At 33.3% G+C, this 14,925-nt stretch overlaps 2 protein-coding genes across 2 annotated transcripts; one reads left to right on the forward strand and one right to left on the reverse strand.

Annotated features, from left to right (window-relative positions):
* The first annotated feature begins 293 nt into the window (after positions 1–293).
* Positions 294–4,419, forward strand: LOC133822035 (putative wall-associated receptor kinase-like 16). The gene is made up of 3 exons (XM_062254234.1): positions 294–1,212; positions 2,953–3,081; positions 3,203–4,419. Exons 1-3 carry the CDS (start codon positions 294–296, stop codon positions 4,402–4,404), a joined length of 2,250 nt encoding a protein of 749 aa, XP_062110218.1. The 3' UTR covers positions 4,405–4,419.
* A 7,005-nt stretch (positions 4,420–11,424) lies between these two features.
* Positions 11,425–13,875, reverse strand: LOC133823614 (uncharacterized). Its single transcript, XM_062256476.1, has 2 exons — positions 13,770–13,875; positions 11,425–12,128 (listed from the first exon to the last, which is right to left on the reverse strand). Exons 1-2 carry the CDS (start codon positions 13,873–13,875, stop codon positions 11,425–11,427), a joined length of 810 nt encoding a protein of 269 aa, XP_062112460.1.
* Between the last annotated feature and the right edge of the window lie 1,050 nt (positions 13,876–14,925).

Below are 14,925 nucleotides of genomic sequence, written 5' to 3' on the forward strand. Positions count from 1 at the left end.
GTCTAAAATTCTATCAATTTTCTAAATTTTTCTATTGACTCTTTGAATGTTTTAGACCACTTCTCTAAATTTTAACAGGAAAATGAATTGAATATATATATAAACCCGATCAACTAAGTTGTTGTGTGTGTATATATATATATATATATTATATATATAGTTATATACAAGACAAGACAAGTAGTAGTACTGTAGCAGAAGAAGCCACGTAATTTGACCGATCGACCATATCCATGTCCTATAAATATTGATATTGTATACAGAAGAGAAGAAGAACATAACACACAACGAAAATGGACGCTAATTATAAGCTCTCCTTCTTCCGATCGGTACCTTATTTATTCACAGTCATATGCATCTTCATTGCCATCGTAAAATCAACGGCGGCAGATGATGATCAGCTCGCTTTGCCCGGTTGCCGGAGTAGATGCGGAGATGTGGACATCCCATACCCGTTTGGTCTCTCTGAAGATTGTTATCTCAACAGAAACTTCAGTATCAGATGTGAAAATGATAACTCCACCGGACGACCTACTCCGATCTACGGCAGAAACCTCGTCGTCACCAACATTTCCGTCCAACTCCACGAGATAACCATCAACTGGTTCGTCGCCCGAAAATGCTTCAACGAGTCGGGTCATCAGGTCCGGTCAAACACTCCCAGCCTCAACGTCTCGACCCTCACCGTCTCCGGCTCCAAGAACAACTTCGTCGTCCTGGGCTGCGACTCCTACGCCTTTCTCAACGGCTTTGAGAACGGAACCAACTACTCCATGGGCTGCATGTCCATATGCAACAACCGCCGTGACGTGACGGACGACGATGGTTGCTCGGGAATCGGGTGCTGTCAGACAGATTTGCCTAAGGGACGACTCAAAAGGCTGACTATAAATCCTAAAAGCTTCAACAGACATCAAAGCGTTATGAGCTTTAACCCTTGTACGTATGCCTTTGTTGTAAAGCGAAATCATTTCAAGTTTTCTCGGGCTTTTTTGGACGATTTCCCGGAGAAACAGCTGCCGGTGGTTGCTGATTGGACGATCCAGAAGGACGCGCCCTGTCGAACCGAAGCTCGAAACGAGTCGTTTTGTGCTTGTGGTGGAAACAACACTGTCTTCGAGCCCACCGCCGTTGATGGCAGTGAGACTCAGTACCAGTGTAGGTGTGCGGAGGGTTACGACGGCAACCCCTATCTCCCTACCGGTTGCAAAGGTACACATTTTTAACTAGCCGGCTGAAAAGTTAAATAATTATTTTACAATATATTTATTTATTAAAAAAATATCTAAAAATTATACAAAATAGTGTCTAGCAATTTAAATACTTATTGGATCGAAAAATTCAAATAACTAGTAGAACTTTTAGACGAAGTTTATTTTTAAAAAAAAAATAATTAAAATTAGGTAAGTGAGAGTACAAAATTATTTAAGTAGTTTCCACTAATTTTTCATAAGTACCAAAATATAAAAATTATATTTAAAAAATAACATAATTATAAATTGATAACAAAAAGTTAGGGGAGAAGTAGAAAAAAATAAGTTTTGATATAAGAAATTAAGAATATATTACTGGTGTTTCCAAAAAATTCGTCTGCAATTAATTATTCATATATACAAAATTTTAAATAAAAAGTTCTATAGGATAAATATTTCAATATCAATCATTGATCATCCTTCACTTTCTTATGGTTGAATTGAATCTAATGGAAAAAGATATATAAATTGGTAAAGAAATAAATTATAAATGATTCTAAAATACTTTAATTTAAACACGGCCAATTCAAAGCAAAGATATATAACATTTCTCTTTTGAAAAAAGAAAAGGTTTTACTTTCATATCATATTATATAGCTTGCAAATTTATTTAATATATAAGAATTTGACAACTCATATAATTTATTGGTATACTAGGAAAAGTAACCTATATGATTTTAATTGGTTATTTATTTCTTTAGAAAACTATCCTATAATAAATATTATTTTTACATATCAAAAGGAAAAATATATATGAAGAAATAAATTATAAAAGATGCTAAAATTATTAAATCTAAACACTAATTATTCGAAACAAATAGAACAATACTTTAATAGTAAAATACAATAAATTACCAAGGAAAAAAATATTTACTCTCATATTTATACAGAGCAACGAGCGAAATAGCCCGCAAAACAATCATTATTTAGATAAATGTCTCAGTTTTTAAAAAGATCAACAAACGACCCAATACAATAAATTAGTATAGCAAAATTCAACATTTACCCTTACCATCTTTAACATTTTTAGCTTGCTGTGCAAAAAATCCAAAACACCGAATAAACCGCTCAAACCGACTGTCCAAACACTGAAAAAACAGATTCTGACGGAACCGAAAACCGCTGAAACTATCTTGGCGAAAACCGACATTAAGCGGTCGGTTTATAAGTTGGTCGCAAACTGACCGTACAAACCGAAACCAACCGAATATAGTTAGGTTCCGAATTTGTAGATATAACATTGTAACCATGTATTTAGGTTTTCAAATCATAAAGTTAAAATCTTTAAGTTAACAAATTAAATGAATCAAATTCATATTAAAAATAAAAGCTAAAAAATGGATTCCAAATAATCTACATTTTTTAACTTAAATTTCCTTAAAAATTATTTAAAAAATAAATAAAAAAAATCAAGTTCGGTTTGGGCGGTTTTAACCGACCGAACCACGATCTAAATCGGTCGGTTTTTTTTTTGTAAACCTTAATATTCACTTGGGGCATGACATTAGCTTTTTTATACCATTATTTTTTGTCATTCACTATAATTCCTCTATTTTTTTATATTAATGATTATTTACTTAAAAAATTGTAAATTATTTGTACAATACCATTTACTTTTTTAAGGGGTTATTTATATTTATTTAGAACATTATATATTAATCGTATTAATTTTTTAATTTTATTTTTATTGAATTTGCAGAAACAAATGAATGCCTAGGCCCAGGACCAATTAATTGTACCAAAAGTCAGTACTGCGAGAATATACCAGGAGCTTATATTTGCAAGGAACGAAGCCGAAGCCAATTTCCACTCATTAAAATTTGCATTGGTACGCTATTAATTACATATTAACATTAATTTAGTACATAAATAAAATTAATATATATATAAATGATTTTACTTTTAACTAGATTTCTAATGTTGCTTATAGTTAATTTTGGAATATATAGGTGTAGCAATTGGCTTTATTGCCTTGTTCATCAGTAGCTCTTGGTTCTACTTAGTCCTAAAGAAAAGAAAGCTAATGCAACTCAAAGAAAAGTTTTTTCAACAAAACGGTGGTTTGATTCTAAAGCAAAAACTGTCTGGACAAGAAGATAACTCATCATCAACGGCTAAAATCTTCACAGAAAAAGAGCTCATCAAAGCAACAAATAACTATGATGAGACCACAATCATTGGCCGAGGTGGTTTCGGCACAGTCTACAAGGGTTTTTTACCAGACAATAGAATAGTAGCTATAAAAAAGTCAAAGCTCATTGACCAGAACCAAACCGAACAATTCATCAACGAGGTAGTTGTTCTATCCCAAATCAACCACAAAAATATTGTCAAACTCTTGGGATGTTGTTTGGAGACCCAAGTTCCTTTACTTGTGTATGAATTTGTCCCAAATGGGACTCTCTCCGAACACATACACGAAAGAGAAAAATCCATCAAGTTGAGTTGGGAAACTCGTTTGGGAATAGCAGCCGAAGCAGCTGAAGCTTTGGCTTATCTTCACTCGGCGGCCTCAACACCAATCATTCATAGAGATGTGAAGCCTTCGAACATACTTCTAGACAATTTCACTGCAAAAGTGTCTGATTTCGGAGCTTCAAAGTTGGTTCCCCAAGATCAAGTGGAGTTGGCCACCATGGTGCAAGGTACTCTCGGATACTTAGATCCAGAGTACTTGCACACAAACCAACTGACTGAAAAGAGTGATGTTTATAGCTTTGGAGTTGTTCTTGTCGAATTGTTAACGGCAAAGAAAGCAATCTCTTTTGATAGATTGGAAGAGGAGAGGAGTTTGGCTATGCATTTCTTGTGTTCATTGAAAAGGGATAGATTGTTTGAAATAGTTGTGGTTGAGGGTGATATTGCAAATAATTATAAAGAGCAAGTTATGGGAGTGGCTATGATTGCTAAGATGTGCTTGAGTGTTAATGGTGAAGATAGGCCTTCGATGAAAGAAGTGGCAGTTGAATTGGAAGGGCTAAGGAAAATGGGAAAGCATCCTTGGGCTAATGAGGATGATCCATTGATTGACCATTTGGAAGAGACTGAATATTTGATTGCTCGTAAAGACAATGACAGTGGAGGTAGTAATGCCAATTCTGCTTATGATAGTATAAGAGACCATGTATTACTAGATTTTAGTGGAAGGTGAAGGTATGTAGTATATATATTTATAGGGGAGTTCTCCTATAACGGACTTCACTTTAAGCCTTATTGGTGGGGCTCTCAGTGTTCTCGACCCGTGAACAGTTTTCGGCGCGAATTTTTTTTATGACCGTGTATATTGTAGCTATTTAGAGCATCCTGCAAATTTTCAGAAAATTCTGAATAATTTACAGTACTGAAAACTAAGTTCAAACATGCTGTTGCACGTGTGACTACTTTTTTTTATGCGTGTGGAAAGCAACATGTTTGAATCTAGTTTTCGGTACTGTAAATTATTTGAAATTTTCTGAAAATTTGCAGGATGCACTAAATAGCTACAATATACACGGTCATAAAAAAAATTCGTGCCGAAAACTGTTCACGGGTTGATAAATATGAGAGCCCCACCGATAGGACTTAAAGTGAAGCCAGTGTAGAATAATTGTCCTATATTTATATACTATAGGTGAGAGGAGTGTGTAGTGCATATTTCCTTTTTTTAAATATTTTTGGTTATATGAATAACTCTATAGTGTGTGTACAATTTTAAAGAGGAAATTACATGAATTATGGGATTTTTTTTAAAACTTTGATAAATATGGCATTTTTTTTCTCTTAAGTTTTGTATGGCATAATTTATTTATTTACATTTTTATGGGATTCTTTTCCCATATTTTTGTAATTTTATTAAAATATACCATATAATTTCAATATTGATTTTTTTTAATTGTGGGATATTTTTATTACTATATTTTTTTAATCATATTTAAGTTAATAATATATATACATATATATATACAATTAGTCGTATACATTAAACTATATAATTTTTTCCATTATATATATACATATATTATTGCTATTATTATTTTTATATGTATATATACAAGATTATAAAATAGTACACATTTATATATATATGGATGTATTATTATTGTTATTATATTAATTTTATATATACATTCAAATATGAGGTGATGAGAATGACTTTTAGTGGTGATGATGATGATGATGTCTGGGATATGTCATTATACATATGTATGTTTTGGATTATTGTTGGAGATGTATATATGTCATTTAATTTCATTTTAAATAATAACTGGTTACCACTATAAAAATAAATTTAGATTTTTTAGTAATGTGGCAGTAAACGGTTACTACTATCAATTTTAACTGTCATGGCAACAAGTACTCGAGTGAATTGTAACTAGTTACTGACAGATTTGGAAGAAAAAAAAACAGATCAGAATACATTCAGTAAAGAAGAAGAAGGTAACCGGTTACCCCTATTAAAATAACTGATTGATAACTAGTTACTGAGCCAAACCTAGGAAAAAAAAAACTCAGAAAATAAAAAATTAATCTGAGAAGTAGTAGTAGAAGAAGAAGAAGAAGGTGGTAACTGGTTACCCCTATCAAAATAACAATTAATTAGTAACTAGTTACTTAGCCAAATCTTTAAAACAAAAAAAAAACAACTACATCTGAAAAACAAAATTAGATATGAAAATAACCAAGAAGAAGAAGATCGAAGAAGGAAACTGGTTACTTAGGTAGTTTTATAAAGAAAACCAAATCTGAAAAATAAAATCATATTTAAAAATAACACAAAGAATGAGATTAAATAAGGTAATGGTTACTACTAGGTCCACAAAAAAACTCAGATCCGAAAAATAAAATAAAATCGTGACAGTAACTGGTTACTTAAACCAGATCTAAAAAACAAAATCATATTTAAAAACAACCATGAAGAAGGAAATTAAATAAGGTAACTGGTTACAGCTAACTCTACAAAAAACTCAGATCTGAAAAACAAAACAGAATTATGACAGTAACTAGTTACTTAGACAGATTTAGAAGAAAAAAAACCAGATTTGTAAAAGAAAACCAGATCTGAAAAGAAAAGAAAAAACAGATCTAAAACAACAAAGAAGATGCAGAAGAACGTAAAAAAGAAGAAGAAGAAGAAGAAGAAGAAAACGAAGAAGAATGCGAAGAGGAATACGAATCGGAGATGGCGTCGGCGGTGACTGGAGAAACGTCGTCCATTTGCTGGTGTGAGAGAGCTCCTATTGTTGTGAGAGAAAATGGCTGGCTGTCATGGTTGGCTGCCATTGTTGTGAGAAAAATGGAGAGAGCAAGTGAAGAATACGTGAGGGATGGAGAGAAAGAGGAAAGTAAGAGAGAGAGTGTGTGTATTTTTTTATTATTTTGTTCATAGTATTTTGTGGGATTCCCATATTTATTTATTTTTTTGTTGGAATTACCATATTTTGTGGCATAACTTTAATGCCCACAAATATAAAAAGTAATGTATTTTTTCCCATATTTTTGTAAAGTTCTCAATTTTAAAATATTTAAACTATTTCATACATCATAAATAATATATGCTTCTTGGTGCACCCAGTACTTTGATGAATTTTCGGCAATTTTTTTTATCAACGAGTATATTTGAATTTTTTAAAGACATCATCCATGCCCAGGGCCGACCCTGAAAAAAAGTGGGCCTAAGACGGTTTTAATAAATTTGAAAAAAATAGGCCCTTTTGTATATGTAATTTTTTTTATGTAATTTTAAATAAAATTAAACTAATATTTAGTAATATAAATACATTCCAAACCAATAATTCATTACATAAACTTATAAATTTCAATATAAGGAAAGGCTGCTGGGCCTTATTTAAATTTTTTTTTTCTTGAACACCAGCTGGGAAGGGGAAAGGCTGCTGGGCGGACCTTATTTAATATTTTTTTTTCTTTGAACACACTTAAGAGTTTACATGATATTTTTGGGCCCTGGGTAGGGGTGGGTGTTAGAAAAACTTTAATCTGTATTTAGCCCTAATTAATTCAAGAGAATCAAACAATAAATAGCCAAAGATTAGCGGAAGCGTACCAGAGTCCATAGAATCGATTTTAGAGTGGTATGATCTTCCAATTTTGCATCAAAACTTTCTCTGAAACTTTTGTCTCTTGATGATGGGGATTCAAGAGTGAAAAGATACGATGCAAATTGGGGACCATTACTTCTTTATTAATAACTGACAAATCAGTAACTAATCTTTATTTACTATTTCTAATTTGACCCCTCATTAAATCAGAAATTGCCTTTATGGTATCCACATATTAAAATCATGACAATCATGCCCTTAAGTCATAAACTTTATTCCAAAATAGACCACATAAATTTGACTCATTTATATGATGACCCAACACACATTTATATATACAATTGTGGCCCTAAATAAATTCCCAACAATCTCCCACTGGGCCACATATGTATACATATAAATGTGTTAACCTTATTGAGCTCATAACTTTATCATCATAACCATAGGCATGTGCAATCTCGTCCATTAACTATATCAACATAGGATCAAAGCGATTTTCGTTGTATCAATCACAACTAAACCCATCAATGGTCACATATATCGATACAGTTAAATGACATAGATCAATCATGATAATGCGGTATGAAAATTACATGCATGGTGATCTATTCATGTCAATTTTCAATTGGTCCTACTTTACTTTATAGAGATCAAAACTTTAGCTTAATGTACAAAGTGAAATAAACTGAATAACATAATTTCTGATCAGAAAAATATCCAATTATACAAGTTTCATGAAACACATAAAAAACACAAAGGATAATAAAGACAAACTCCCACTGAATCTAGATATCCTCATACTCTAAAACACCCATACGAGCAGTATGCTCATGAAAGACCTTGGGCGGCAAACCCTTAGTAAGGGGGTCTGCAATCATGGAGTTTGTACCTAAGTGTTCTATACAAATCTGTCCACTCTGTACCCTTTCTTTTACAACAAGGAACTTGATGTCAATATGTTTTGACTTTGTCGAGCTCCTGTTGTTGTTTGAATACAATACAGCTGACTTATTGTCACAATACAACTTAAGTGGTCTTTCAATTCCATCCACAATGCGCAGCCCGGTGACAAAGTTTCTCAGCCATATACCTTGGTTGGATGCCTCATAACATGCAACAAACTCTGCTGCCATGGTGGATGAAGCTATGAGTGTTTGTTTTGCACTCCTCCATGATATAGCTCCACCACCTAACAGATATATGTAGCCCGAAGTGGATCTCCTACTATCTTGGCATCCCGCAAAGTCGAAGTCAGAATATCCAATGATCTCAAAGTGATCTGACCTCCTATATGTGAGCATGTAATCTCTTGTTTTCTTCAAATATCTCATAACCTTTTTGGTTGCTTTCCAGTGATCAATTCCTGGATTGCTTAAGTATCTGCCTAACACTCCAACAATGTACGCTATATCCGGACGCGTACAAACTTGAGCATACATTAGACTCCCAACAGCTGAAGCGTAGGGAATCTTTTGCATTTCTTGAATTTCAAGGCTTGCTTTAGGGCATTGCTTAAGACTAAATTTGTCTCCTTTAACGACAGGGGTATCACCTGGTCTACAATCTTGCATGCCAAACCTTTTGAGTACTTTATCGATATAGCTCTTTTGTGATAATCCAAGAATACCCCGAGAACGGTCTCGATGTATTTGAATTCCTAAAACAAAAGAGGCGTCACCAAGATCTTTCATCTCAAAATTTATTGACAGAAATCTCTTGGTTTCGTGCAACATGCCTATATCATTTGTGGCAAGCAGTATGTCATCAACATACAAAACCAGGAAAACGTGTTTACTCCCACTGAACTTGTGATACACACAATCATCAACAATATTGATCTCAAAACCAAACGAGAGAATCACTTGATGAAATTTGTGGTACCATTGATGGGAAGCTTGTTTGAGCCCATAAATGGATTTGGTCAATTTGCAAACCATCTTCTTTGGGTCTCCTGACACAAAGTTTTCAGGCTGCATCATATATATTGTTTCATCAATGTTTCCATTGAGAAATGCTGTTTTCACATCCATTTGATGAAGCTCTAAATCATAATGTGTAACAAGTGCCATGATTGTCCTAAAAGAGTCCTTTGATGAAACTGGAGAAAAGGTCTCCTTAAAGTCAATCCCTTCCTTTTGAGTATATCCTTTTGCTACAAGACGAGCTTTATACCTTTCCACATTACCTTTTGAATCCCGTTTTGTCTTAAAAATCCATTTGCAACCAATCGGTTTCTTTCCTTCTGGTAATAGGACAAGCTCCCAAACTTTATTGTCTTGCATAGACTTATACTCTTCATTCATTGCTTCATTCCACTTTTGAGAGTTAGAACTTTTCATGGCCTGATGAAAGTTGATTGGATCATCTTCCATCATTCCAATGTCATCCTCATGTTCTTGAAGATACACTATGTATTCATCTGGATTAATAGTATTTCTTCTTTCTCTAGTGGATCGTCGCAAAGGCACTTGTTATTGAGGTTGTTGAGTTTGTACCTCTGGGGTTTGATTGACTATGTTTGGTTGCTCTTGATCTAAAACTTGATCAATATCAGGATTGGAATCCTGAACATTGTCAAAAGCAACTAATGGAATAGAAATCAACTCATCTTCAAGAAGAGTGGTTGATTCTAAATCCTCCTCAAAAACAAAGTCCTTAACCGTATTTCTCCCCCCAAACTCAATATCCTCAAAAAACTTTGTAGTTCCCGTTTCAAATATATTCCTTACTATGGGATCATAAAACTTGAAACCCCTAGATCGCTTAGAATATCCAATAAAGTAGCTGCTCACAGTTTTGGGTTCCAGCTTCTTTTCATTTGGCCTATAAGGCCTAGCTTCAGCTGGACATTCCCAAACATGAAAGAGCTTAAGGCTAGGCTTTCGCCCCGTCCAAAGCTCATAAGGTGTTTTTGCAGCTGCTTTAGTTGGTACCCTATTCAAAATGTAGGCTGCTGTCTTAAGTGCCTCTCCCCAGAGTGATTCTGGTAAGGTTGAATGACTGATCATACTCCTTACCATATCTTTAAGAGTACGATTTCGTCTTTCAGAAACACCATTCATGCTAGGAGATCCCGGCATAGTGTACTGTGGGACAATTCCACACTCCTCTAGATATCTGGCAAAAGGTCCTGGACGTTGTTCACCTGATCCGTCATATCTACCATAGTACTCACCACCACGGTCAGACCTGACTTGCTTTATTCTTTTGCTAAGTTGATTCTCAACTTCAGCCTTAAAAGATTTGAACACGTCCAAGACTTGAGACTTTTCATGAAGTAGAAATAGGTACGCATATCTCGAGTAATCATCTATGAATGATACAAAATATTGTTGACCATTCCAAGAAGGTGTAGGAAATGGCCCACAAATGTCCGTATGTATCAACTCTAAGACGTCCATAGCTCTTTTCGCACCTAATTTCTTTGTTTTGATCTGTTTGCCTTTGATGCATTCAATGCAAACATCAAAGTCTGAAAAATCAATTGAATCCAAAATTCCATCAGACACAAGTCGCTCAACTCTATTTCTAGAGATGTGACCTAACCGTTTGTGCCATAAGGAACTTGATTTTTCATTATCTATTTTACGCTTAGTACCACGTGATTCCACATTTAAGGTTTCATTATAAGAAGCAACGGTGTCAAGCAAATATAAGTTGTCATAAACCATAAGAGAACCGGTTCCAACAGTATTTGAATTAATAGATAAACTAAAGCAGTTGTTTCCAAATGAACAACAATAACCTAATTTGTCCAAACAAGAAACAGAAACCAAATTCCGCCTAAATGACGGTACAACAAAAGTATCTATTAAGTCCAAATAGTAACCAGTACTTAACAACGACCTAAAATGCCCTATTGCTTCCACATTCACCGACTTGTCGTCTCCCACATAAATGCTTCTTTCAGCATCACTTGGCTTTCGGTAACTCAGGCAACCCTACATTGAAACACTGATGTTAGTAGTAGCACCAGAATCTAACCACCAAGTGTTTCTTGGTACTGAAGCTAAATTTACCTCAGAACAGACCAAAGTAAGAAATGTACCTTTCTTTGCATGCCATGCGTGATACTTGGTACAATTTTTCTTCACATGTCCAGGCTTGTTACAAAAGAAACAACCATCTGAATCCTTCTATTGTTTCTTTTGGGTTGGACCCTTAGCAGCTTCATTCTCAGATTTCCTTTTCTTGCCCTTATCTGTAGAGGTGCTTGCCAAATGAGCACTTTCAGTCTTCTCTTGCTTCAATCTTTCTTCCTCTTGAACACAAAATGAAATGAGCTCATTAAGAGTCCACTTCTCCCTTTGACAGTTGTAACTGACCTTGAATTGACTGAATTGTGGAGGAAGAGAGATAAGCACTAAATGCACAAGCAAGTCATCCGAAAGCTCAAGCTTTAGTGCCTTCAACTTTGAAGCAAGGTGAGACATTTCCACAATGTACTCCCTTATGTTTTCCTTGCCCTTAAACCTCATGGAAATAAGTTTCTTTAAAAGAGTACTTGTTTCCGCCTTATCGCTTTTTGCAAAGCGTTTCTCAATTTCAGCAAGGAAAGTTGTGGCATCGGTGACCTCCTCAGACACCGCACCCCTAAAAGCCTCAGGTATGCCGCGCTTGATGATCATAAGACTCATGCGGTTTGAACGATCCCACTTCTCATAAATCCTCCTTTGCTCGGAGGTACTAGCATCTGTAAGAGAAGCAGGTCGATCCATCCTTAATGCAAGGTCAAGATCCATGCAGCCAAGAACAATAAAAATGTTCTCCTTCCAGTCCTTAAAGTTACTACCATTAAGGACCGGCACTGAATTAAGATTAGCAGATACAGTAGCAACAGCTGAAAATAGAACAATACAATTACATAAATAACATGCTCATATAAGAATCCAAATAAAACAATAAATTCAAATTATGGTTAATCCCATCTCAAGATACCAAACACATCATTAATATCAAGTCTTTGGACAATAATATTAATTGTAAGCGGTACTCTTGTTATAGCGATCAAACATTGACAATAAATTATGTCAAATAATATGCAATCTTTGGACTAACATATTATTCACACAAAAAATACCTTATAATTGTCACACATTTATCACCATATGTATGTATGAAACTCTGTCAAATATTAACTTACCTTTGGGTCAATTAATAAACACATGAATTACATACATACAATTATCTTGATATTTTTATTAAATTAATCTACACAAAAGAGATCACTTTGGTGATATTTTGTTTCAATTAATTGAACTAAATATTAGATATCTTTAATAAATTCTTAAAACCAAAATTTGAATTCAATTATTACTGTATTATTATTATTATTAAAATAATAATAATAATGAAAACCCAATAAAAAAATATATATATCCATATACAAAACAAAAAAAAACAAAACAAAATAAACTGTAGTTGGTATTTTGTTTTATTCTTTTTATATATATATATTTATATAAAAAACAAAAAACGTAATCTGTTTTGTAAACAGATTAAAGCATATCCATATAAGAACAAAACAAAGCCATTGATTAACCACAATATAGTACACCAATACTGATTTCCATGAAGTTATGCAATCAACAATAATATACTGAATCGTAATGGGTATTCATATATATGTATATGCCCTTGATTTATGAATACATATATGCCACAGAACATAATTGCCAAACGTAAGTATATATATAAGAACTTCATTCCAGTAATCGCACGCATAATCGCACAAAGAACCATAATCGCACGCATATATTCCTAACAATGCCGATTCAAAGTCTGATATATCGCACGCATAGTAATGGAATGAATAACTCATTGACAAATTTAATCTCAAATAAAAATATACATATGCACAACTGCAAAAAGAATTTCATGGAAGACCAATAATACCATAAATTCTCAAGAACTAATTTAGGGATGCTCTTGATACCACATGTTAGAAAAACTTTAATCTGTATTTAGCCCTAATTAATTCAAGAGAATCAAACAATAAATAGCCAAAGATTAGCGGAAGCGTACCGAAGTCCATAGAATCGATTTTAGAGTGGTATGATCTTCCAATTTTGCATCAAAACTTTCTCTGAAACTTTTGTCTCTTGATGATGGGGATTCAAGAGTGAAAAGATACGATGCAAATTGGGGACCATTACCTCTTTATTAATAACTGACAAATCAGTAACTAATCTTTATTTACTATTTCTAATTTGGCCCCTCATTAAATCAGAAATTGCTTTTATGGTATCCACATATTAAAATCATGACAATCATGCCCTTAAGTCATAAACTTTATTCCAAAATAGACCACATAAATTTGACTCATTTATATGATGACCCAACACACATTTATATATACAATTGTGGCCCTAAATAAATTCCCAACAGTGGGCCCTAGGCACGGGCCTAGCCCGCCTATGCCCAGGGCCAGCCCTGTCCATGCCTATGGTCGAAGTTACAAAATGGTTAAAATTCAAGTTACATTTTTGTGAATGCTTGCACACTGAAAATAAAATAATTAAGTTTGCATTCACATCACAAAGCTCATTGCAAAGCAGAGGGCAATTCCGGAAAGGAGGAAACTCCATTTCACTCAAATAATAATTAAGTCCTATCCTAGGCATGTTAGCTAGACGCATCAAACAATAAGAACAGTTGACTATGTATTTGTTCACCAAACCAAACAAAACAAAACAAAGATGTGACTCTCCATCCTCCAAGTTAGTGATCCAAAGTGAGAAGATAATGGAGCTAGGAGGAGAAAAGAAATCCATAACTAGAATTGGTTAAATATATAGTGAAATTAACTAGGCACGAAAACATAATAATTTCACTAAAGTCAACCGGTTGACTTATGGTATAAACATCTATAATTTTTTTTTTTTTTGTTCAAAGTATTTATTTCAAGTATATAAGAGTACCCAAAAAGTTTTGAGGCATATGAAGACACTTTTGTGAGTTATCCGGAGCAATATTACAAGTGTATCTGCTTTGCGTAGCATATGGCAGGTTATGTTCTCCTAATAATGAACAATAAATAACAAGCATTTTAATCAATTTATACATGCTAGAATCTCACATTCAACCAGTAAAATCTATTATTCCATAAGCTTGCTAATTACTATTCTTTACTAATATAGATAAAACATGCTCAAAAATAAAAAAGACTTTCAAAGCTTATAATAAACGGCTTAGATAAAGGTAGATGATGACAAATAATATTTTAAGCTTGATTATCCTATGGGAACTCTAAGCCAAGAATTATTTTTTAATAGTTTTAAGCAATTAATATTTATTATTTTTTAAATTAATAAAATATAATTTAGAATTCAATCTTTAATAAAAATAAAAAAAAAATTAGCTATATTAAAAAAAAATTGGTCAAAATTATTTTTAAGGGATTATTTTGAACTATTTGGTTAAACACAAAGTCAAAAAGAATATATATATATATATATATTTTTTAAAATGGTATAAATAGATATCAAATGATATAAATAAATAGGGTTTATACTTTTTAGACTATGTGTTTTGTCTTATTATTTATTTGGACACTGTATTTTGACAAATTATTTTTAAGATCCCGTGTTTTGTAAAATGGTTCAAATAGTGGCACTTAAATATAAATTCAATTATTT

This window comes from Humulus lupulus, chromosome 3, assembly GCF_963169125.1.
Source record: "Humulus lupulus chromosome 3, drHumLupu1.1, whole genome shotgun sequence".
Taxonomy (NCBI): domain Eukaryota; kingdom Viridiplantae; phylum Streptophyta; class Magnoliopsida; order Rosales; family Cannabaceae; genus Humulus; species Humulus lupulus.